The sequence below is a fragment of the Schistocerca piceifrons genome, chromosome 4, assembly GCF_021461385.2.
Source record: "Schistocerca piceifrons isolate TAMUIC-IGC-003096 chromosome 4, iqSchPice1.1, whole genome shotgun sequence".
Lineage (NCBI taxonomy): Eukaryota > Metazoa > Arthropoda > Insecta > Orthoptera > Acrididae > Schistocerca > Schistocerca piceifrons.
The window spans coordinates 390,350,310-390,373,443 of NC_060141.1; the positions used below are offsets into that span (position 1 = coordinate 390,350,310).

The 23,134-nt window shown below is 42.3% G+C and overlaps 1 protein-coding gene across 2 annotated transcripts in view; it reads right to left on the bottom strand.

The window, feature by feature from the left end:
- LOC124796256 (ETS-like protein pointed) overlaps nt 1–23,134 on the bottom strand; it is an 820,436-nt gene that overhangs the window by 747,973 nt on the left and 49,329 nt on the right. For both annotated transcript variants that reach the window (XM_047260361.1, XM_047260360.1), the window contains exon 2: nt 11,590–11,698. In XM_047260361.1, coding sequence (XP_047116317.1) covers nt 11,590–11,682 — 93 coding nt within the window. In that variant the 5' untranslated portion in view covers nt 11,683–11,698. The remainder of the gene's footprint in view (nt 1–11,589; nt 11,699–23,134) is intronic.

The window sequence follows — 23,134 nt, forward strand, 5'->3', positions numbered from 1 at the left end:
GCGGATCTATAGCGTGTTCAAAAAGTCTCTCCGCATTGCCGTATGATTGTTAGCCACGCGTGCCGTATGCCGCAGTGAATATACCGAAATGAAACATACTGAAATACAAATAATTAATTTATTGAATATTCATTTTTACTTATAAATTTCCACATTACATGTTGAAAGTGTCCCCCCTGTTGTTGAATACACAATTCAGTTCGTCTAATCATGTTTCCAAACACAAGTTGTTACATTTCTTCTGTAACAGAAGCAGGGAAAGTGGATATTGCAGTTTTCAGTTCATCGATGGATTTTGGACGGTTTTTATAGACAGTTGCTTTCGTTGCACTCCAGAAGAAAAAGTCAGGTGGTGTTAGGTCAGGCGATCGTGGAGGCCAAAGATCCTGTGAAATTATGCGACCACCAAAAAACATCGGCAAGCAGTGACATTGAAACGCGAGCTGTATGCGCGGTTCCACCATCTTGTTGAAAATAACGGTTCAGTATTTTACTTAACACAAGTTCTCCTATGAATGGGTACAGAATACACTGCACTATCGTTGTGCAGGCGAACAATCATACGGCACTGCGGAGAGACTTTTTGAACACCATGTATTTTTCACTCGCAGCATGTTCCGTTCGTAAACTTGTCCTACATTAATATTTGCAAGTCTCCTCCCTCTACCAGTCACCATAGTGTGTTCTTGTTGTGCTGATCCTCATCTCATGAGCCACGCAAGCTCCGTTTAGATTTTTTTGCATTTTATCACTGCCAAATCCAGAAAAATTGGTAGAAGTCGACCTCGAGGAAGATCAGTTTGGATTCCGTACAAATGTTGGAACACGTGAGGCAATACTGACCCTACGACTTATCTTAGAAGAAAGATTAAGGAAAGGCAAAACTACATTTCTAGCATTTGTAGACTTAGAGAAAGCTTTTGACAATATTGACTGGAATACTCTCTTTCAAATTCTGAGGGTGGCAGGGGTAAAATACAGGGAGCGAAAGGCTATTTACAATTTGTACAGAAACCAGATGGCAGTTATAAGAGTTGAGGGACATGAAAGGGAAGCAGTGGTTGGGAAGGGAGTAAGACAGGGTTGTACCCTCTCCCCGATGTTGTTCAATCTGTATATTGAGCAAGCAGTAAAGGAAACAAAAGAAAAATTCGGAGTAGGTATTAAAATCCATGGAGAAGAAATAAAAACTTCAAGGTTCGCCGATGACATTGTAATTCTGTCAGAGACAGCAAAGGACTTGGAAGAGCAGTTTAACGGAATGGACAGTGTCTTGAAAGGAGGATATAAGATGAACATCAACAAAAGCAAAACGAGGCTCATGGAATGTAGTCGAATTAAGTCGGGTGATGCTGAGAGAATTAGATTAGGAAATGAGACACTTAAAGTAGTAAAGGAGTTTTGCTATTTGGGAAACAAAATAACTGATGATGGTCGAAATAGAGAGGATATAAAATGTAGACTGGCAATGGCAAGGAAAGCGTTTCTGAAGAAGAGAAATTTGTTAACATCGAGTATAGATTTAAATGTCAGGAAGTCGTTTCTGAAAGTATTTGTATGGAGCGTAGCCATGTATGCAAGTGAAACAGGGACGATAACTAGTTTGGACAAGAAGAGAATAGAAGCTTTCGAAATGTGGTGCTACAGAAGAATGCTCAAGATTAGATGGGTAGATCATATAACTAATGAGGAGGTATTGAGTAGAATTGGGGGAAAGAGGAGTTTGTGGCACAACTTGATTAGAAGAAGGGATCGGTTGGTAGGACATGTTCTGAGACATCAAGGGATCACCAATTTAGTACTGGAGGACAGCGTGGTGGGTAAAAATCGTAGAGGGAGACCAAGAGATGAATACACTAAGCAGATTCAGAAGGATGTAGGCTGCAGTAGGAACTGAGAGATGAAGAAGCTTGCACAGGATAGAGTAGCATGGAGAGCTGCATCCAACCAGTCTCAGGACTGAAGAACTGAAGACAACAACAACAACAACAACAACAACAAATCCAGAATTAAGATGCGGACCCGTGAAGATAAGGAATAACTGTCACGAAAAAGAACCAAGATGCGGTACCACAGCTAGAAAAAATTTATATGTTAACGGATTTTAATGTTTAATATCTCGTCAAGGTCAGTAGAGATAAAGTATTAACGCTGATGGAAGGATGTAGAATCGTATCACCATGGTTTTGTTAAAGTATTCATCCCAGCATTCGCATTGAGTGATTTAGGGATACTGCCGAAAACAGCAGTGTCCTCCAGCTCTATTACATAGCTTGGGCCCAGTGAAAAGTTGACGGCTCTCAGTCGTCTGCGGCTGATTAAGCGCGCTATAAATCAGTTGCGCCTGCGGACGAGAGCTGAGAGGGCGACTCCTCCGTGACTCAGGCCCGCCCGCAGCGACGGAACGGAATGCCGCGTGGAGACAACTTTCGGAAGCCAAAGAGGGTCGGGATACTGCGTGGTGGGTAAAAATCGTAGAGGGAGACCAAGAGATGAATACACTAAGCAGATTCAGAAGGATGTAGGCTGCAGTAGGAACTGAGAGATGAAGAAGCTTGCACAGGATAGAGTAGCATGGAGAGCAGCATCTGGCAGCGGCAGAGGTGGAAATATCCTCGCAACTAGAAAAGCGTTGTCCCCAGCGGGGTGCGTTCTACTTTCAGACAAATCTATCTCTCCAGAATGAGATTTTCACTCTGCAGCGGAGTGTGCGCTGATATGAAACTGTGTGCTGGACTGAGACTCGAACTCGGGACCTTTGCCTTTCGCGGGCAAGTGCTCTACCAACTGAGCTACCCAAGCACGACTCACGCCCCGTCCTCGCAGCAAGGTTCGCAGGAGAGCTTCTGTAAAGTTCGGAAGGTAGGAGGCGAGGTACTGGCAGAAGTAAAGCTGTGAGGACGGGGCGTGAGTCGTGCTTGGGTAGTTCAGTTGGTAGAGCACTTGCCCGCGAAAGGCAAAGGTCCCGAGTTCGAGTCTCGGTCCAGAACACTGTTTTAATATGCCAGGAAGTTTCAAATCTATCTCTGTTCAATAACGATCACCTAAACTTTTCACCGGCGAATTCGTTTCACTAAATGTGATGGTGCCGTAGTAAATATAGAATTCTGAAGAAATATAATGAGATGCCGATCTATCGGCTTGGCTGGTTTTTCATACAGTTATATTTTGGAACGTAACAAAAATCCGACTTCTGAGAGTGGCAACGGATATAAGTATCAGAGGACAAGTACTAAAGAGAGTGGAAAGTTTTAATTACCTGAGGAGCGTAATGGAAGACTACGGGAGGAATGATACGGAGATAAGTGAAATGAAAAGGCAAGCACACAGATTCCTGCAGAGAGTAGGAATCCTGAACTGGAGCAAGGATGTGCCACCAAAAGCAAACAAATATCAAATGTGATACAGAGCAGATTTTATTCCAATACACACGTAAGCGTCGGAGAACTGGGTAACGAAAAAAGGCGGGGTTGCAGGGTACGAATTGCGACATGAATTCCAAAGACGCAGGACAGGATTGACCAGCATGAAATGCCGAGAGAAATAATAATGAAATAGAAGCACATGCAACGTATCACATAAAAGACAACAATAAGATGGTCAGAAGAGCGGGAGTTAGCAGATACCGAAACAGGCTAGAAGAAAACCGAGACACACATTGATCGTTAGAGTGAAGGAATGTGTGAATAGGAGAGAAAACTGGAACAGAGTGGAAAGGAAGTGGTGTGAGGACAGAAAAAGATAGAAACTGTACACGATTACGAACTCCAACTTCTGAGCTTATGACAGAGGATAAACAACGCAACTTCAAAGAAATGGTTCCATGAAGGCAGTTCGAGGACGGTTTTATAAATTCACCGTCTGTAGGTGAAAGTATCAAGTGTTTCACATTGATACTCTTTTTCAGAACATTCGAGTGTGATTTCTGTAATCTGGGAAAGTATTAAAGAGATTTACTGCGCGGAAAGGGGAAAGGGCCCGGATCTAAAATGGGGCAAAACCAGGATATCTGCCCCAGCCGGCAATTTTAGGGGGCGCCGAAATAGTGTTCTAGAAGGGAAAAAAAAAATTTCACAAAACGTCTAGCATCAAGCGCACATTGGTCTATTGATTGTTCATTTGATTTTGAAACGCGTTCCTTTTGGTTTTCGAACATTTTTGAGCACATTCGAAGTTGATTTCTGAACGAATCACAAGTTGATTTTTAAATGCGTTGCATAGTGTACGTAATGTATATGCCGGGGGAAACCCCGTCGCATCTAGAAGTAAACTTTCCCGCAGACAAATGGGAGACGGGACTATAGGAGCTGACGGTGAGATGAATAAACCCCAACAGGTGAATGCCAATCGCTGTTTGTTTATGTGGTTGACTGGCTGCGCGAATGATTAGCGTCGTTGTGATTTTAGTGAAATCTGTAGATTCAGACTAACAAAGTGGAAATAAACGACTAACAGAAATAACAGGTAAGAAAGATTACATATTATCTTCTCGGTGTAACTAAGAAAATGAAATTTTGACAGAAAATTTTCGCCAGATCGCTACACTACTAAGGGCCAGTTGTACAGTCGCCAGTTAGCAACCGCTTAATTCTGTTCTAGTGAAATTAACCGGACAATAAGTTTTGACAAGGGCAGGAATAGTTAGAAAATTAGTGATGACAAGATTGATTGTTAGAAGGAGGAAGGAGAAGAAACTGAGGACATCACACAAATTGTATGGAAGAATATGACGATTTCAAATTTATATACAAATTTCGTACTACCACCACCACCACCACCACCACCACCACCACCACCACTTTCTGAAGTCGTGCTTGAGGAACTGGAGCATAGAATAAAATTTGAAACTATTTCCTAATATAAAACTTTTGTTTGCAAAGAGCTAATAGGCATTTGATATTAGTACCTCGTGAATTATATTCTATCGTATTAGTTATGAAAATGAGGTAGATAAAAATGAACATTTGTGCCAAAACTGTCTTACACAGTTGGCGTGTGTTACAATTGTTGCAATATTAGAACGACCTGTTTCGTTTTACCTAGCAGACAGTGACAAAATGTCGTAATCAAGTTGAACCACACCAGTCTTTGCTACTATTCGTACAACAGCTGTTTCAGTATTAGACAACGACGCTTTGATTTTTCATGTAACAAAGTGTTTGACGAACTCTGATGAGGTAATAGATTCTTTCGCAGAAAGGAAAGCACGCCGTGTAGAGCTGTAGCAAGATTAGAGAGAGAAAAAAAATGCTGTGACCTAAGGATTGAAGGAATGCGTACTGTTTTGCTTGCCTCTTCTCTTTACTGCTTTTATCTTTCCTACATTTAATTTTATGTCACGCAAAATAGAAAGTTATTAGATAACAGGAATTAAAGAGTGCAAATTTTTTGAAGAGTTTTTATTCTTCCGATTACAAACAATTCCACCCAATAATAATTGTGAGTTTTTAAGGGTGGAGGGGGAGGGGGGGTAGGATATCTAACCGACCCCTTGGGAGAAGGAGAGGTACTACACGATATTTTAATTTCCACTGTGATGGCTTCCATTACAAAATATACACGTCTGATTTCCATAGAGCGAAATACAGCGACGTGCGATAGAAAAACGTTGTGGCACTGCACTTTAGCACATTTAAGACCAAATAACATGTTTTACATTTCCTGGAACATACATGTTTTATTTAGTAAACGCTTCAGAAAGATGTGTGCTACAAAACGAAAATATTTTTGACAATTTTATTTTTAAATTTTTGACGTCCTATCTCAAACGCTGGAGAGGGAGAGGGGGCGGGGGCACTATCAATATCAAGTTTTTACCCCGGTTCGGAAATATCGTAGGTCCGGGATTGAAGGGGAAGTATTGTTGACAATAAATGCGCGTACATAATGTGGGTAGCGCGCCGAGACGTTCGGCTGCTGGACCCAAGAAACATAAGTACGCTGGTGCTTCTAGAACTCCTTGGCATTTTCTGAGGGTGACACCTTTGAAATACATACCGGACAGAAAATTTATACCGATAGTAACGAGTTTTATCACTACAGTTCGAGCTAATTAAACTGAGATTAATGAGCTTCAAGTTAATTAAATTTAACCAGCAATAGCTGAAGAGAAGACTGAACAGAAGACAGTATATCCGGTCATCAGTAAGAAAATCATAGTGACGCACCTTTGACTGTAGATGGATTCACTCTCACCAGTTGAGTGCTTCAAGTACTTAGGGAAATTATCTAGTAAACACAACAGAGCGGATATAGAAATACACGCTTGTCCAGCAGCAGCGAAGAGAGACCTTTATTTTTCTATCAATATTTTGAGGAAAAGATAAAAATAGGTTTTGCGAAGTATTTTCTCAAGGTATAAGGGGCGATCAAAGAGTTTACATTCGAGGGCGTTGCTGCAGCGTATATACAACGTAGCACGACTACGATGCGGGTATATAAGCACCTACATGCAGGCAAGGGATTAGTATGGCATTCGCGTCTTTCCGACGTGCGTGCGATAAATGCGGAAACGAAGTATGGAGACGTTATTACCAAATGCTTTGAAACAGGGCCAGCGTGTTGTTATTCTTTCCTTGCCTGCCAACGGACAAATGCCGGCAGACATCCGTCGGATAGCGAAGGATGTATATGAGGCATCATGTCTCATCAGAAGTTACGCCAACTCAAGTGGAAAGATACTCTAGCACCCGCCCTATAACACTGATCCCTCCCCATGCGATTGTGATGCTTTCGGTCCCTTAAAAAAAAAAAAGACCTTGAAGGCTCGACAACTCCTGTCGGACGAGGATATATAGCAGGCAGTTACGGACTTTTCCTCGCAACAGGACACTGTGTTTAACAAAAAGGGTATCTTCAACCGCGTGCGTCGTTAGCATGATTGCCTCAATGTTCACGGCGATTTTGCACTATTGGCCTATCGATTCTGGACTGCATGGCCTTCGAACGGAAATTTTTTGAACGCCCCTTATATTTTTTTGGAGTGTACCCTTGAACGGAATTGACAAGGGGTGATAAACAGTTCAATCATTAAGAGAACAGAAGCTTCCGTATGTGATACTACAGAAGAATGCTGAAAATAGATGGGTAGATGGTGTAATTAATGATGTGGTGCAAAATCGAGCTGGGAAATTGTAATTTACGGCACAATCTGACTGAAAGAAGGGATCAGTTCGTAGGACACATCGTGAGGCATCATGGAATCATCCGTTTGCTAATGGAGGGAAGTGTGAGTTGGTAAGAACTGTTGAGGGAGACCAAGGTAAGTAGGTTCGAAGGATGTCGGTTGCAGTTGTTACGTAGAAACGAAGAGATTTGGTCAGGATAAGAATGAGTGAAGAGTGGCAACAAACTAGTTTATCGACTGAGGGTAACTAACAAAAACAACAAGGAAAAGATTACTAATGATTAACTTCAAATATTTTATCAGTAATATTACACAGTGTAAAACTGCAGGTTCCAATGGATGTAGGTTACATAAGTTATGCACAGATAAAGACAGACTAACATGGTCAGCGCATTAAATCAGTCTTCCAATTGAAGACCACAACAACACCACTTAAGCTTTAATGTACAAGAAGAAAGATGAAGAAAAACTATTAATATTCGAAAAAATATTATCAAAACTTTTTGGGTCTTTAATAGACAATAACAACAAAGAACGGAGAATAAAATAAAATTTAAAAATACTAAGTCGTACAAACATCCTGACATTGTCAAAGAAGAGAAGGCTCAGTTGGACTGGTCACATAGCAAGAATGTCGGAGAATAACATCCTCTAGTACAATAGTGGAAACGAGAGGAAGAAGACAACAGTGGCGAGACAACATCCGAGATGATATAGCTAGGCTGAACATCAACCGAGAAGGCACTCGACAGAAATGACTGGAATGGGTTCGTATAGCAGGCGTATGTTCGAAAGGCCCTTGCCGCATGTAAGGAAAACCGCAGTAATAAAACTGTGGACAGGTTCGCTATTTATATATTTTGGTTACGAAAATGTTATGAAGGCTAAAATTAAATTTTCAGCGATCGTGATATTTCATTTAACTGTGAAGAACGCACTGCGGACAGAACCATGGCAGTTGATGGCCATATATATTATACATTATATATATAAAATGTATAATATATATTATATAATATATAATATAAAGGATTATGATTAAGTCTATATTTTGGTATTTACTAGATGGGCAATATATGTTGAAGGAACTCCCAAGGAAGTTTATGCGTTTGACTGGATGACTTCTGCCGTCAGCTGCGGAATGATGAGTGCTTCGCTAAGAATATATGCGCCCGAAATTCCCCAACAAGAAATTGTTTAAAACGGTAAAGAATCTACACGCTTTAGGCAACTCGTTTAGTCACCGTTTGAAGGGCGTGATAAACTTCAGCAACTAGCCCAACCGTGTCGACCAGTGTCGACATGAGGAATATTCTGTCATCTAGCATAACGGCAGAAAGTGAGCTATGCACTGTACTTGAGATGGTATTTAAAATCATTAGCAGTATAAACAAATGTTCATCGATGCCGTGATAAAAGGTTCTTATGAGCAGTTGCCAGCGGGCTCGTGCGCATGTGCAGAGCTGAATTCTCGCATTAGCAGTGTCTTTGCCGCTTCTGGCCACTTGAAGTGTGACTGTTAGCCGTATGAGCAGTAGCAGCAAGTACCCATGTACAGGGCTATTACAAATGATTGAAGCGATTTCATAAATTCACTGTAGCTCCATTCATTGACATGGTCACGACACACTACAGATACGTAGAAAAACTCATAACGTTTTGTTCGGCTGAAGCCGCACTTCAGGTTTCTGCCGCCAGAGCGCTCGAGAGCGCAGTGAGACGAAATGGCGACAGGAGCCGAGAAAGCGTATGTGGTGCTTGAAATGCACTCACATCAGTCAGTCATAACAGTGCAACGACACTTCAGGACGAAGTTAAACAAAGATCCACCAACTGATAACTCCATTCGGTGATGGTATGCGCAGTTTAAAGCTTCTGGATGCCTCTGTAAGGGGAAATCAACGGGTCGGCCTGCAGTGAGCGAAGAAACCGTTGAACGCGTGCGGGCAAGTTTCATGCGTAACCCGCGGAAGTCGACGAATAAAGCAAGCAGGTAGCTAAACGTACCATAGGATGGTGCTCCACCGCACTTTCATCATGATGTTCGGCATTTCTTAAACAGGAGATTGGAAAACCGATGGATCGGTCGTGGTGGAGATCATGATCAGCAATTCATGTCATGGCCTCCACGCTCTCCCGACTTAACCCCATGCGATTTCTTTCTGTGGGGTTATGTGAAAGATTCAGTGTTTAAACCTCCTCTACCAAGAAACGTGCCAGAACTGCGAGCTCGCATCAACGATGCTTTTGAACTCATTGATGGGGACATGCTGCGCCGAGTGTGGGAGGAACTTGATTATCGACTTGATGTCTGCCGAATCACTAAAGGGGCACATATCGAACATTTGTGAATGCCTAAAAAAACTTTGAGTTTTTGTATGTGTGTGCAAAGCATTGTGAAAATATCTCAAATAATAAAGTTATTGTAGAGCTGTGAAATCGCTTCAATCATTTGTAATAACCCTGTATTTATTCGGAAAAAAGCCGGCCGGGGTGGCCGAGCGGTTCTAGGCGCTACTGTCTGGAGCCGCGCGACCGCTACGGTCGCAGGTTCGAATCCTGCCTCGGGCATGGATGTGTGTGATGTCCTTAGGTTAGTTAGGTTTAAGTAGTTCTAAGTTATAGGGGACTGATGACCTCAGCAGTTACGTCCTATAGTGCTCAGAGCCATTTGAACCATTTTACTCGGAAAATTGTTTCTGGTGTGTCCAAGCTGTCAGATTTGCGCAGGCGCAGAGCAATCTGAGTTGTTGTGGGGAGGAGGGTGAGGGTCACTCTCCACGTGAACCGTGTATACGATTCCTGATACAGCTGTTCTCTCCGTTTACAGCTCACACGTCAAATGAAAACAAAACAGAGTTCTGTGGCCGGGAGCCATCAACTGATTATACATTCCCATAACCAGGGAAGACTAAAATAAGTTAGTAGTTTCACTGTTCAAATTTGTATTATTTCCACGTTATCAGCAATCAACCACTAATCATCTTGCATACTAATGAAGTTGTTTTGTCTGTTTCCTAGAGAAATTTGGTTCTATTAATCTTTTCCGCTGAGGCAGTCAGTATATTTAATGGCTAGTTTCAACTGCTCGTTTAATTTCAAGTGCACATTTCGTTTTCTGGCACGTATGACATTATACATAATAAAGAACCAAACACGAGATAATACAGTACTGGTACTCCAAGAAAACTGGCATACCGAAAGTCACTCACAAAAGCTGCATAAACGTACTTTGAACCTGGACATACAAATGTGCACTTTAAGCTGCATTAAGTATTTTAGTACGGTTTACGAAATTCCGATGTTCTTGAAGTAGAGTCTGATGTTCTGTTTCTTTTATGACATTGTAAGATCTCTTAATGCTATACACGTAGGAACATAAGTAGATATGCACTTGAAGCTGACTAAACAGGCAGATTTAGTCAGTAGTACTGCATTAAATATTTTGTTTCTAATATATTGACAGCTTTAGCAGTATTTTAGAAATCTGCCTTCCGTGGAACAATGTTTTTCGATCACAAGACATTTGACTAGTACGTCCACTAGGCTTAACGTTATTTCTTGATTGGTGTTGTTTACATCTAAGATTCATGGAATGCCATTCAATGGTAAATTTTAGACTGGCAACACACTGTGATTTTATCATTTTAACTCGCCACATGCCTTTATATTTATTCCTAGAGTAGAATACAAACTGCAAGCTGTACAGTTTCTTGGCCTCACAGATAACCTGTTTATTTTTTATAGAGTTTGAAATAGTCGTGGAATAATTTGTTGTCGTTTGCTCCTGTGCACGCTACACAAGGAGCTTTATTTTTTCAAGAAATTTGTATTCCTCTTTACTAGTTTTTTGCAGTACTGTGTAGATGTAAACCTGATTGGAAATGCTACATAACAATATTGCAGAGTATGAGTAAAAAAAATTATGCAAAGTCACCACATAGCAGAATGGTAGGGTACTTTGAGATGTAGGGTCTAGTTTTGAAATGAATATGATGCCAATAACCGCTTCCTTATTTGCATTCCTTTTCTGGGTATGATATGAAAAAACAGTTGCTCGAAGTACAACTCCGTATGACCTCTCAACAACATGCCGCAATGGTGCACATGCATACGTGATGCCCCACTACGCATGAATATCAAACAGAAATGCCACGAAAAGCGTATGAGCAGAGCGAACGCCAAGCATGGGCTTTCTACGTCATCGCAGCTGCACATGCGCAGTAGCGCCTTGTTTTCCGGCAACTGCTCAAACGAACCTAAGAACAACGTGATGTGTAAAAAAATATGAAGAAATGTGTGGTAACTCATTTTTTATATTGTTTTGTGCATGCACTGCACACGATAATACGGTGAAATACCTTTCTTGACGCTTAACGCGAAGACAGTGCATCAAATGATTGCGCGTTACGGACAAAGTTATTTGAGAAATAATTTAAGGGCAGCAAGCAAGCAAGACGTACCACGGCTGATGCGCTCTTGAGCGGGCTGGAGGACGCGTAGAAGTCCTGTTCTTCATCCATGGCGAAGTCCCCGTACAACGACTCCAGCTCCATATCCGGCCTCCCACCTCTGCAAACAAGATACTAGTTGTCAGTTAACTATAAAAGCTGCCGAAAGAAGGAATTATATCTAGGATTCAAAATATAATACATCAAGTAAGTCGACCTGAAACAATCAGCCCCAAAAAAGTAATAACACGTCACAACTAGGAAATAATCTGAAGCTCTTTAATAGCTTGGATACCGGCAATAACAGGCCATTTATATGCAGTAAAAAGATTAATAACACGTTTTGGGCTCTTTGTGCTACTCTTCTTACCTTTGTAGTATTGTTTTTACTGTGACTTCAGAACAAAATATCCTACGCTACATGGAACGTCTAATGTTTAATGACGCTCCACCCTTTAAGCACAATCACAATTCGTAGCGAAGATAGCATCGCAAGACCATTTTTAGCCATTCAATAATCAATATTGGATCTCAAGTCGTTAAATACACAAAACGATGTTTCCCTTTTATCATCCTTGACCTAGGTCAGTAGCCTCAAGGGTTACATATCGGTGTTTCTCCATTTTTATGACTTCTACGAGTTAAATTATTAGGCACAAGTCATTACCCATTCGGAAAAAGATATCCCCCCCCCTCCCCCCTTCGGTGTAAGAAGGTATCAATATCTTCGCTGGATGTCAGTTTGAAATATGCACACACATCCATATATTTCATTCGCTATTTTATATGTCCTTTTACAGAAGAGACACCAAATTACCAAGCGCTCGAACACACACACACATTTATTGAGCATTCTTGCTATTGCAGATGAACACTTGCGATGTTAAGGCAGGTTCCCTAAAAAAAAAAAAAAAGTAACTTCTGCATAGAATGGAACTTACAACGCAAAGAGCATTCTATTCTCTCCAGTATTCACAGTGTTATTCTCGAAGACTGGAGGGGTGGCGGAATCGTTGGTGCTTTTCTGGAATATGAAGGGCGTGTCCGAATCGACGTCGATATTCTCGAACGAACTGGGCGTGCCCATAAAATAGCTCCCTCTCTGTTTCGCTTGGTACGCCATAGCAACAGTTCTAAAGGCGGTGAACGTTAGCTCTGCGACGCACTAACAAAACTGTGCAACGCCTATCTCAGCCTAACATTTTGCCTGATAAACTCTGCGATAAGGGATAAGCGCGCTCGCGGACTGTTATGTCCTGCCACATGTAGTTGTATCGTTCAGTGAACTGAGCGACACAGTTATGCTATTTGCACACGCTCTGTCTGTCAGTCTAATGCTGAGACGACAGCTACTACCCGTGGTGAGCCCGAACGTTTTGCTCCTTACAACTTGGGCGTTGGAAGCGTTTTTCTTGGCGGAATATTCGGGGTCGCGATAGCGTGGAGAAACGGCGAAATATGCAGAAATTGCCGCACATTAATTTGTACGATGGGTAACTAAAAAAAAGTGCAGCTTCCAGAAGTACTGGATATCTTAGCGTTTTGGAGATCTGATGTCACAAGGGGGGGGGGGGGGGGAGATACAAAACTGTTCCTTTTTTCTCTTTGTCTTTCTCCAATTTAGCATTTTTTTCTGCATAGTAACTAATCCGGCAACTACGACACATTTTCATCACCATGTAACAATGTTATAACAATTCCAATTCACTCGAAAACTCTTCTTTACAAAACTTTCGTGGAGCTTCACCTGCGTGGAGAATCAAGCATTGAACAGACTGCATAGATAAAGACTAAAGAGAGTAAGCATTTTTTTGTCATATTGACAGAAATCATGAGTGAACTACCCTTGTGTGAAGCGTTAGCCAAACCAATAATCATTTTTCAGGAGCAAATTGATCAATATCTACAAGCAGCTGCATTCGTATTTCTTTGCATAGTAGATTCAAAATGACGGTGCTTAACAGCAAGCGCGCCACGGGCACTCGAGTCACTAGTTTAAAATAACCACATGGAATTGTTCCCACTACACATTTAGTTTTTATGTTATTCTCCAGAATTACGTTGTCTGTGACTGAGGATGCACAATAATTACTGGGATATCGCATAGCTTTAGAGATCTTGGACAAGATGGACCAATGGGTTCATCGAGCATTGCAGAATACAGAGGGAGAGAGTGCACGGTTACTGGCTTGTTTGAGGAGTCTAGAATACCAGAAATATCGCGAAAAAAATCTGAACTGCCGGGCACCCTAAGAAAGACGCCGATTATTGTGAAAGTCTTTTTTGATGAACTCAACAGCTCGTTTCCAAGATAATACATACAATCTGTTTAAATTGGAGATACATTTATTAATAATATTTCATCTTGAGCACAATAGTTTTATTTTGCAATTACTGTCCAACGTGTTTACGAGCTACAGCTCCATTTTCAATGACCCTGCTGACGTAATGGGCATTACAACTGTTGGTTTCTCACTTAACAGTAACAGAAGGGAACTGAAGTTTACTTTACGAGAAAAGTCTCTCAGGCTGGTTTAATGAGAGAAATACAGTATTTTAATATATTACCTACATTTTACCTTTCGCCTTCTGCATTGGTGAAAAACTTTCACTTATGCACTTACATTCTGAACGATTCAAAAGTTTATGAGTGCACTACGTGGCTCAAATGAGGTATATACACAGAAGCGCCAAACAAACTGGTGTGGCATGCGTATACAGATATATGTAAACAGGCAAAATAAGCGCTGCGGTCGGCAACTCCTATATAAAGACAACAGGTGTCTGGCGCAGTTGTTAGTTTACTGCTGCTACAATGGCCGGTTATCAAGATTTAAGTGAGTTTGAACGTGGTGTATAGTCGTCGCACGAGTGATGGGACACAGGATCTCCGAGGTAGCGATGAAGTGGGGATTTTCCCGTACGACCATTTCACGAGTGTACCGTAAACATCAGGAATTCGGTAAATATCCGACATCGCTGTGGCCGGAAAAAGATCCCACAAGAACGGGACCAACGACTACTGAAGAGAATCGTTCAACTTGAAACATGTTGCCTGCTCGGACGAATCTCGCTTCATATTGTATTGAGCGGATAGACGCGTGCGCGTATGGCGACAACCTCATGAATCCATAGACCCTGCATGTCAGCAGGTGACGATTCAAGAAGGTGAAGGCTCTGTAATGGTGTGGGGCGTCTGCAATTGGAGTGATATAGGACCCATGATACGTCTAGATACGACTGACAGGTGACACGTACGTAAGCATGCTGTCTGATCACCTGCATCCATTTATGTCTGTTGTGCATTCCGACGTACTTGGGAAATTCCACCAGGACAATACGACACCACACACGTCCAGAATTGCTACAAATGGGACCCAGACATACTCCTCTCAGTATAAACACTTCCGCTGGCCACCAAACTCCCCAGACATGAACATAATTGAGCGTATCTGGGATGCCTTGCAACTTGCTGTTCAGAAGAGATCTCCACCCCCATCGTACCCTTACGGATTTACGGACAGCCCTGCAGAATTTATGGTGTCAGTTCCCTCCAGGACTACTTCAGACATTAATCAAGTCCATGCCACGTCCTGTTGCGGCACTTCTGCGTGCTGGCGTGGGCCCTACACGATATTAGACAGGTGTATCAGTTTCTTTGGCTCTTCAGTATATAACCTATGTTACAGCGAAGTGGTGCAGCAATGAATTTCATACTATTTGTTGAAATAAAATATTACTTACAGGAGTTAAAAATGTAAGTTTTTTTATTCTTACATATTCAAAACGAGATTTAACATACTTATTAACAAAGAGTGACTCAAAATACTCGTTACAATTTACCACTTCTCTTGCAAAGTGTGTAATTTGCACTAGTTGGGATTGTAACCTAGTAATAACATATTACTTTAATTTATGCATAAAAGTGACTTTAATCATCCGCTGCAAAGTGATAGTGTGTACGATATGGTGGGAGGAGGGGGGGGGGGGGGTTAATGGGAGGAAGGATTGGGACAGGGGGGGGAGAGAGAGAGAGAGAGAGAGAGAGAGAGAGAGAGAGAGAGAGAGAGAGATAAATTGTGTTTATCATTTTTTGTGAGGTCCTTGTCTTAACAGACAGGAAATGATCTATTGTATTCACTATCTGTTCCTTTAGCCTGTCACAGTGGGTTGGAAAACCTGTTGTCTGTGTATTTCTATGGCTTTCAGTATGTTGAGTCTTATGCCTGAGGGTTGTCTAGAGCAGATTTTGATATCTTTATTAACGTCTGGAAGAATGGGTTCGCTGTTTAAAGTCAGATGCCACTGCAAATTTATGGTGTACATTTAAACTTAGAGCTGACATGTGTTCAGTACATCGTCTAACAAATGATATGCCTATTTGAAAACTGGGGCAGTCTGAACACGTCAGTTGTTCACACCTGGTTGTTTATGTTAAGTTTGTTGCAACTGTGAGGCAGAAACTAACAATTGTGTCCTCCTGTTAGTGTTAGCTGAAAAACAGCAAGACATAATGCCCAATATGTCTCTACAGTAATTCAAAATAGATATGTGGTTCCGAAACCCGTTGGAAAGTAATTAGAAAATAAAAATATTGTGACTGAAGACGAGATATTGTTAATAAATGTAACCCTAATCTAGAAGTCACAGTATCGTTAATATCTGCAGCCATCTCTCTTCAGTTACTATTTCAGCTATGCTATATTAAGCGTAAACGTTATCTCCATCCCTAGGCTCAGCGACCACTTCGGTACTGACCAACCTCCGCGTCATCTTCAGCTAACGGTGTCATTGGGTGCAGTATGGAGGGCGTGGAATCAGCACACCGCTCTCCCGGCCGTTGTTAGTTTTTAAAACCTGGAGCAGCCACTACTCGCTCGGGTAACTTCTCAGCTGGCATTAGCTGGCTGACTACACCCTGTTCCAGCCCTCCCACTAGTGGAAAGTTCCTACAAGTCCTCCAAAAGGCAATCAGAGATAATGACCACTCACATAGATAAGAAAAAAATACGTCTTTGCATCTGAATTATTTATATGTGTGAACCAAATTTGTTTCGCCTATTCGTGCTAGGCATTTTCAGTGGGATTCATTTTTACGTTCTTTTCATGTCTCCATGTGATTATCTTTTTTAGGTCCTAGATGCATATACTACTCGTCTCTTGCAATTAAATGGCACACAAATGGCTCTGAGCACTATGCGACTTAAATTCTGAGGTCATCAGTCGCCTAGAACTTAGGTTTGATTAGTTCTAACTAACCTAAAGACATCACACACATCCATGCCCGAGGCAGGATTCGAACCTGCGACTGTGGCGGTCGCTCGGTTCCAGACTGTAGCGCCTAGAACCGCACGGCCACTCCGGCCGGCTAACTGGCACACAACTCAGCTGCAAAAAAAAGGCAAATTTTTCTTATCTATATGACCGAGCATACTAGAAGTTACAATCATGTACAGCCCATGACTCAATGACTCCTCCCATCGCCCCCACGTTTCCTTCATAAGTGGTAGAGAAACAGGCAGTAAAACATGATATAAGAAGTTTCTTCCGCTACATAAATTAAGCGGTTTGCATAATATACATGTAGCTATGTTTCTGTGTCTCGGTAAGTAGAAACGCATTCGCTTAATTGAGTATGTTTTCTTCTATGAGATGTTATAACGGCTTTGACTGGCGGACAAGATAGATACGGAGGGGTAACAAAAGAAGAGGTGAAGTAGTGTGACAGAAAAAAAACCACGATAACAGTGACAAAACGCCATAACCAGCCAAAATTAATTACATATTTCTCATTTTTATATTTCTATTTAGTAGCAAATTACTCAAGCTGGATAAAATAAAAACTTATAATTGGTATTACTACAACATGTTTAAAATCAGCCTTTTTAAATTTCATTCATCATAATAGAGGCTGCAATTATAGAATTAATGATTTACATAATAAAACACTGCACCAGTTACTATTTTTCATCCAACGACGCGTTTCAGCAGTTCGTTTCCAACTAAGTGCAATTATTTCATTGGTATTTTCCATGATATCTGCTTCTCTTGTCTTGCAGTCGCCTTGCTAAGTTTTTAGTATGCCCATAAAATATAAATCTTGGGATGTTTTACACTCTAACGTTTGAAAATACTATTTTTTTAACATTAGCGTCTAAAAACACACACGCAGACATCGCAAACAATACGAATGAAAGTGGTTGCACTGGAAACTTGGAATGCATCTCTGCTAAGCATGATAAATCGTAACTGCCGCAGTTTTTCACTATTTAAAATTGTCAGAGTTATTAAAGGGTTCTGTGATTCAAGTTATCCAGATTATGGGTTTCCTTGCCCACCCACAGACGACAGAAGCGTACAGGAGATAACTGTTGTCCAGTTAATGCGGTTTCTTTGACATCACATTGAAGCAATGGTTTTCAATTGTTTCTCACTTCAGTTTCGAAGAGAGGTCAATTTCTTCTTATTATATACGTACATAATTGTCGACTTTAAATAGCAGTGAATCACCTCCGCTAGGCAACATTAATAGTTGACCTATGGAGGATAATCGAATTCTATCACACAGCGCTGAGGTAATTAGATTAGGTTTCGAGCATCGAAATTATTAATGATGGCCGATGTAAAGAGTATATAAAAATGGAGATCGACAATAGCAAGTAAAGTTTCAGTTAAAGAAATGAATATCTTAATATGAGATACAAATTTAAATTATCACGTTAATATACATACGACTTCCGCTGTTCAATACAATGTACTCTCTTACTATTTTCATTCTGCTCCCAGACTAATATTTGTCAGATGCCCATCTTTAGTGCCATCTACTGAGCAGCTTAAGTCTGTTAGTACATAGTAACAGGACATAGTATTTGCGACGCGCAAAGCATCACATATACAAGACTTAAATTTAAGAGTCAGGAAGTACTAGGAACATTTTGGTATGGAATGTCATCTTACATGGAAGTGAGATGTCGACGATCAAAAGCATAAACAGATAATAGAAATTTTTGAAATGTGGTCCTAGAGGAGAACACTGAAGAATAGACGGGTAGATCACTTAACTAATGAAGCGTTACGGAATCTAATCAGTGAGGACAGAAATTTATGTCAGAAATTGGCTAAAGGAAGACAGAAATCGAATGTTACTCAAAGGATCAAGGAGTAGTCAATTAGGTAATATAGGGCACTCTGGGGGTTACAAATTGTGTAGTGGGGCCGTGGCTAGATTACAGGAAGCAGTTTCAAATTTATGTAGGATGCAGCATTAATGGAAATATGAAAATACTTACGCAGTAAAGACTTGTGTGTAAAGCTGCATCAAACCAGCCTTCCGGTGAAATACCAGCTGGTTACCAGGAAGTGACGTGAAACGTGGTTTCAACATAGTTATTAGTATCTATTTCACCAACAAAATACACGTGTATAAAAACAGTAAGCAAATAAATGTTCCATGAAAGTATTCGAGGAGAAACACGGCTACAAAAGCTGAAATGTCGCAAATACTAACGGTTGCGGGCAAACTAATTCAAACAGGTATAACATGTACCACACACCGAACGAATTTCAACTATGATTACAACTGCTACACAAAGCAAGTAATAAATCTTAAACATTGCACTCGCACGAGCTTTTGTCGTCTTCTACGGTGCACACAGCGGCGAACCCGCACACACACACACTGGCTCAAGCGAACACCACGGGCAAAAGAAAAAGGCAAGCAACGTGCCCCGGCAGGGCACATACTGGCATCCCGAAACGCGGCCGCTTAAGGGATAAACGTGGGGAAAACCACGACGGCGAGACTCTCATTGGTGGGCTGCTCCCTGGTTACAAGGCATTCTCAAAGAGTACGGCCACAGGGCGACTTCGTCGGAAAGGGGCATCTGCGTATCAGGAAAGAACTTTTATCTAAAAATTTGTTGCGTTTTTATGCCGGAAGTAATATGCCGGTAAAGCAGAAATGAATATCCTCATTGCCTGATACTGCGCGAAGCGCATGCGGTGCCATTAGTAGCTAGATTCGCAAACATGTCCTACAAATTTACGAACTCTTCCAATAATGGTGCTCAGTGCAACACGATATCTGATGTACAATTTTTTTTAAGCTGTCGTTTCATTAAATATAGAAAAGAGGGTACACGTATTATTCTCCAAATATAATGTACCTTTTCCGCTGAGTATATTCTATGTCAGAACAGAGATCCTGTAAGGTCTGCGAAAGAACCAACTACGAATTCTATAAACTTATCACTGAACTGTAAACGTTTTCCAACCACAAATTTCTTTAAACGGCGAGTAGCAGGAAATAGAGGGTATAAATCTGCTGACTAGAGTGGATGCGCCAATAATTCTGACTTCAAATCCCGCTCTTTTTCCACTGAACTGGAGTAAGTTTTTTCCTCATTATTTTGCAATTCACGTCTCCTCCCGCGTAATTTTTCATCACGCTGGTCCCGAAGGTTTTCGTAGTATTTGCCAGATTTTTTTACCCTTTGCTAGGAAATTAACAGCGCCAATCTCATTTACGTCAAAGAAAACACTGTCCATTATCTTCCCGGCAAATAAAATTGACTATCTTTTTGTGTTCGTACATCAGCTTCCACCCACTGAGTGGTTTGCTATTTAATAGTGCTGAATTCACGCAACGTTCAGAGTAAAAACTATCGCGAACAGTCGCCTAATTATTTGATTATCTGAGTACACCAGCAGCCCTGGCAAATACACTCCTGGAAATTGAAATAAGAACACCGTGAATTCATTGTCCCAGGAAGGGGAAACTTTATTGACACATTCCTGGGGTCAGATACATCACATGATCACACTGACAGAACCACAGGCACATAGACACAGGCAACAGAGCATGCACAATGTCGGCACTAGTACAGTGTATATCCACCTTTCGCAGCAATGCAGGCTGCTATTCTCCCATGGAGACGATCGTAGAGATGCTGGATGTAGTCCTGTGGAACGGCTTGCCATGCCATTTCCACCTGGCGCCTCAGTTGGACCAGCGTTCGTGCTGGACGTGCAGACCGCGTGAGACGACGCTTCATCCAGTCCCAAACATGCTCAATGGGGGACAGATGCGGAGATCTTGCTGGCCAGGGTAGTTGACTTACACCTTCTAGAGCACGTTGGGTGGCACGAGATACATGCGGACGTGCATTGTCCTGTTGGAACAGCAAGTTCCCTTGCCGGTCTAGGAATGGTAGAACGATGGGTTCGATGACGGTTTGGATGTACCGTGCACTATTCAGTGTCCCCTCGACGATCACCAGTGGTGTACGGCCAGTGTAGGAGATCGCTCCCCACACCATGATGCCGGGTGTTGGCCCTGTGTGCCTCGTTCGTCTGCAGTCCTGATTGTGGCGCTCACCTGCACGGCGCCAAACACGCATACGCCCATCATTGGCACCAAGGCAGAAGCGACTCTCATCGCTGAAGACGACACGTCTCCATTCGTCCCTCCATTCACTCCTGTCGCGACACCACTGGAGGCGGGCTGCACGATGTTGGGGCGTGAGCGGAAGACGGCCTAACGGTGTGCGGGACCGTAGCCCAGCTTCATGGAGACGGTTGCGAATGGTCCTCGCCGATACCCCAGGAGCAACAGTGTCCCTAATTTGCTGGGAAGTGGCGGTGCGGTCCCCTACGGCACTGCGTAGGATCCTACGGTCTTGGCGTGCATCCGTGCGTCGCTGCGGTCCGGTCCCAGGTCGACGGGCACGTGCACCTTCCGCCGACCACTGGCGACAACATCGATGTACTGTGGAGACCTCACGCCCCACGTGTTGAGCAATTCGGCGGTACGTCCACCCGGCCTCCCGCATGCCCACTATACGCCCTCGCTCAAAGTCCGTCAACTGCACATACGGTTCACGTCCACGCTGTCGCGGCATGCTACCAGTGTTAAAGACTGCGATGGAGCTCCGTATGCCACGGCAAACTGGCTGACACTGACGGCGGCGGTGCACAAATGCTGCGCAGCTAGCGCCATTCGACGGCCAACACCGCGGTTCCCGGTGTGTCCGCTGTGCCGTGCGTGTGATCATTGCTTGTACAGCCCTCTCTCAGTGTCCGGAGCAAGTATGGTGGGTCTGACACACCGGTGTCAATGTGTTCTTTTTTCCATTTCCAGGAGTGTATTTACGGTCACTGATATTTCTACCTATGATTTTCGAACATTATTACTAGACATTCTCCCAGGGGGTGTGTGCGAATAGTGAAGTCTCAGTTCCTAATTCGATATGATAGATAATGCACCGATTACTACACTTCCATGATATCGTAACTACATCGTGCCAGGCTCGCAATATATCGGCTACTTTGTTAGATGTTTTAGGCATATCTTTAACGCAAATGAGCGTACAGTATTAGGTTGATGCATAAGTTCGTAACGTTTTTCTTTTGCATGTTGGTAATCCAGTTGCTATGGGTTTATTTATCGATCGTCATTTTGTAGTTCACTATTGCTATTTGAGTTTACGTATTGTCATTTAGTTATCTGTACATAGTGAGTGCAGTTGTGGACTGCTTGAAAATAGAGTGCCTAGTTGGGGAAATCGTAACATTTCCGACACATTCTTCTGTTTGTGTTCAGTATAGGAGTGACAGCAGCGGAGCCAGACAGAAACATTAGCGCCGTGTATGGAAATAATACCATTGCACAGAGCACGGGAAGAAAATGGTTTTTTCGGTTTAAGGGAGAGGGGAGTCATTTTGACGTCAGTGACTCTCTACGATCAGGAAGACCTTCGAGGTTTGATGAAGATCGTTTAAAAGCATTAATCCACAGTGCCCCACGGCAGTGTAGTCGAGAAATGGCAAATGTGATGAACTGTAATCATTCCACCATCGTGTGACATTTGCATGCAATGAGGAAAGCTCAAATATATGGTGTTTGGGTACCACATGCTCTAAGCCAAAATCACAAAAATCAGCGGGTGGTCATATGTGCATCTCAGTTTCCTCGTCATCAATCGACTCGTGAACAAAAGCGACCATTCCTATCCAGTATCTTTAAAGGTGAGCCTGAAATGATATTTTTATGCTAACATACTGAAAAAGTAGTGGTTGAGCACAAACAAAACAGCAGCTTCCCATACAAAGAGCTGCGTGCATCCACAAAAGATGTTGTGCATCTGGTGGAACAGCGACGGTGTTGTGTACTACGATTTTCTCCCTAGAGATGTAACCATCACGTTGACATTTATTGTTAACACCTGAGACGCAATCCAAGAACAACGGTCAAGATGACTGCGTGTAGTGATGCTACTCCACGGTAGAGCCCGCACGCATTCTGCTAGACTGACAAATATCACTGTACAGGAGTTTGGTTGGGTAGTCTTTGCGCACCCATCTTATTCATCTGATCTTGTGCCCTCAGATTTTCACCTTTTCCGCTCTGTCCCTACCAACTTTCAAGGAATTTCCTTTCCGGATGAAAATGTGCTCAGAACACGGCTCGACGAGTTCTTCGCCTCGAAACCATGTAATTTCTACAATAGCGGAATTAAAAATTACCCCAGCGTTAGCAGACTCTTGTAAATAATGAAAG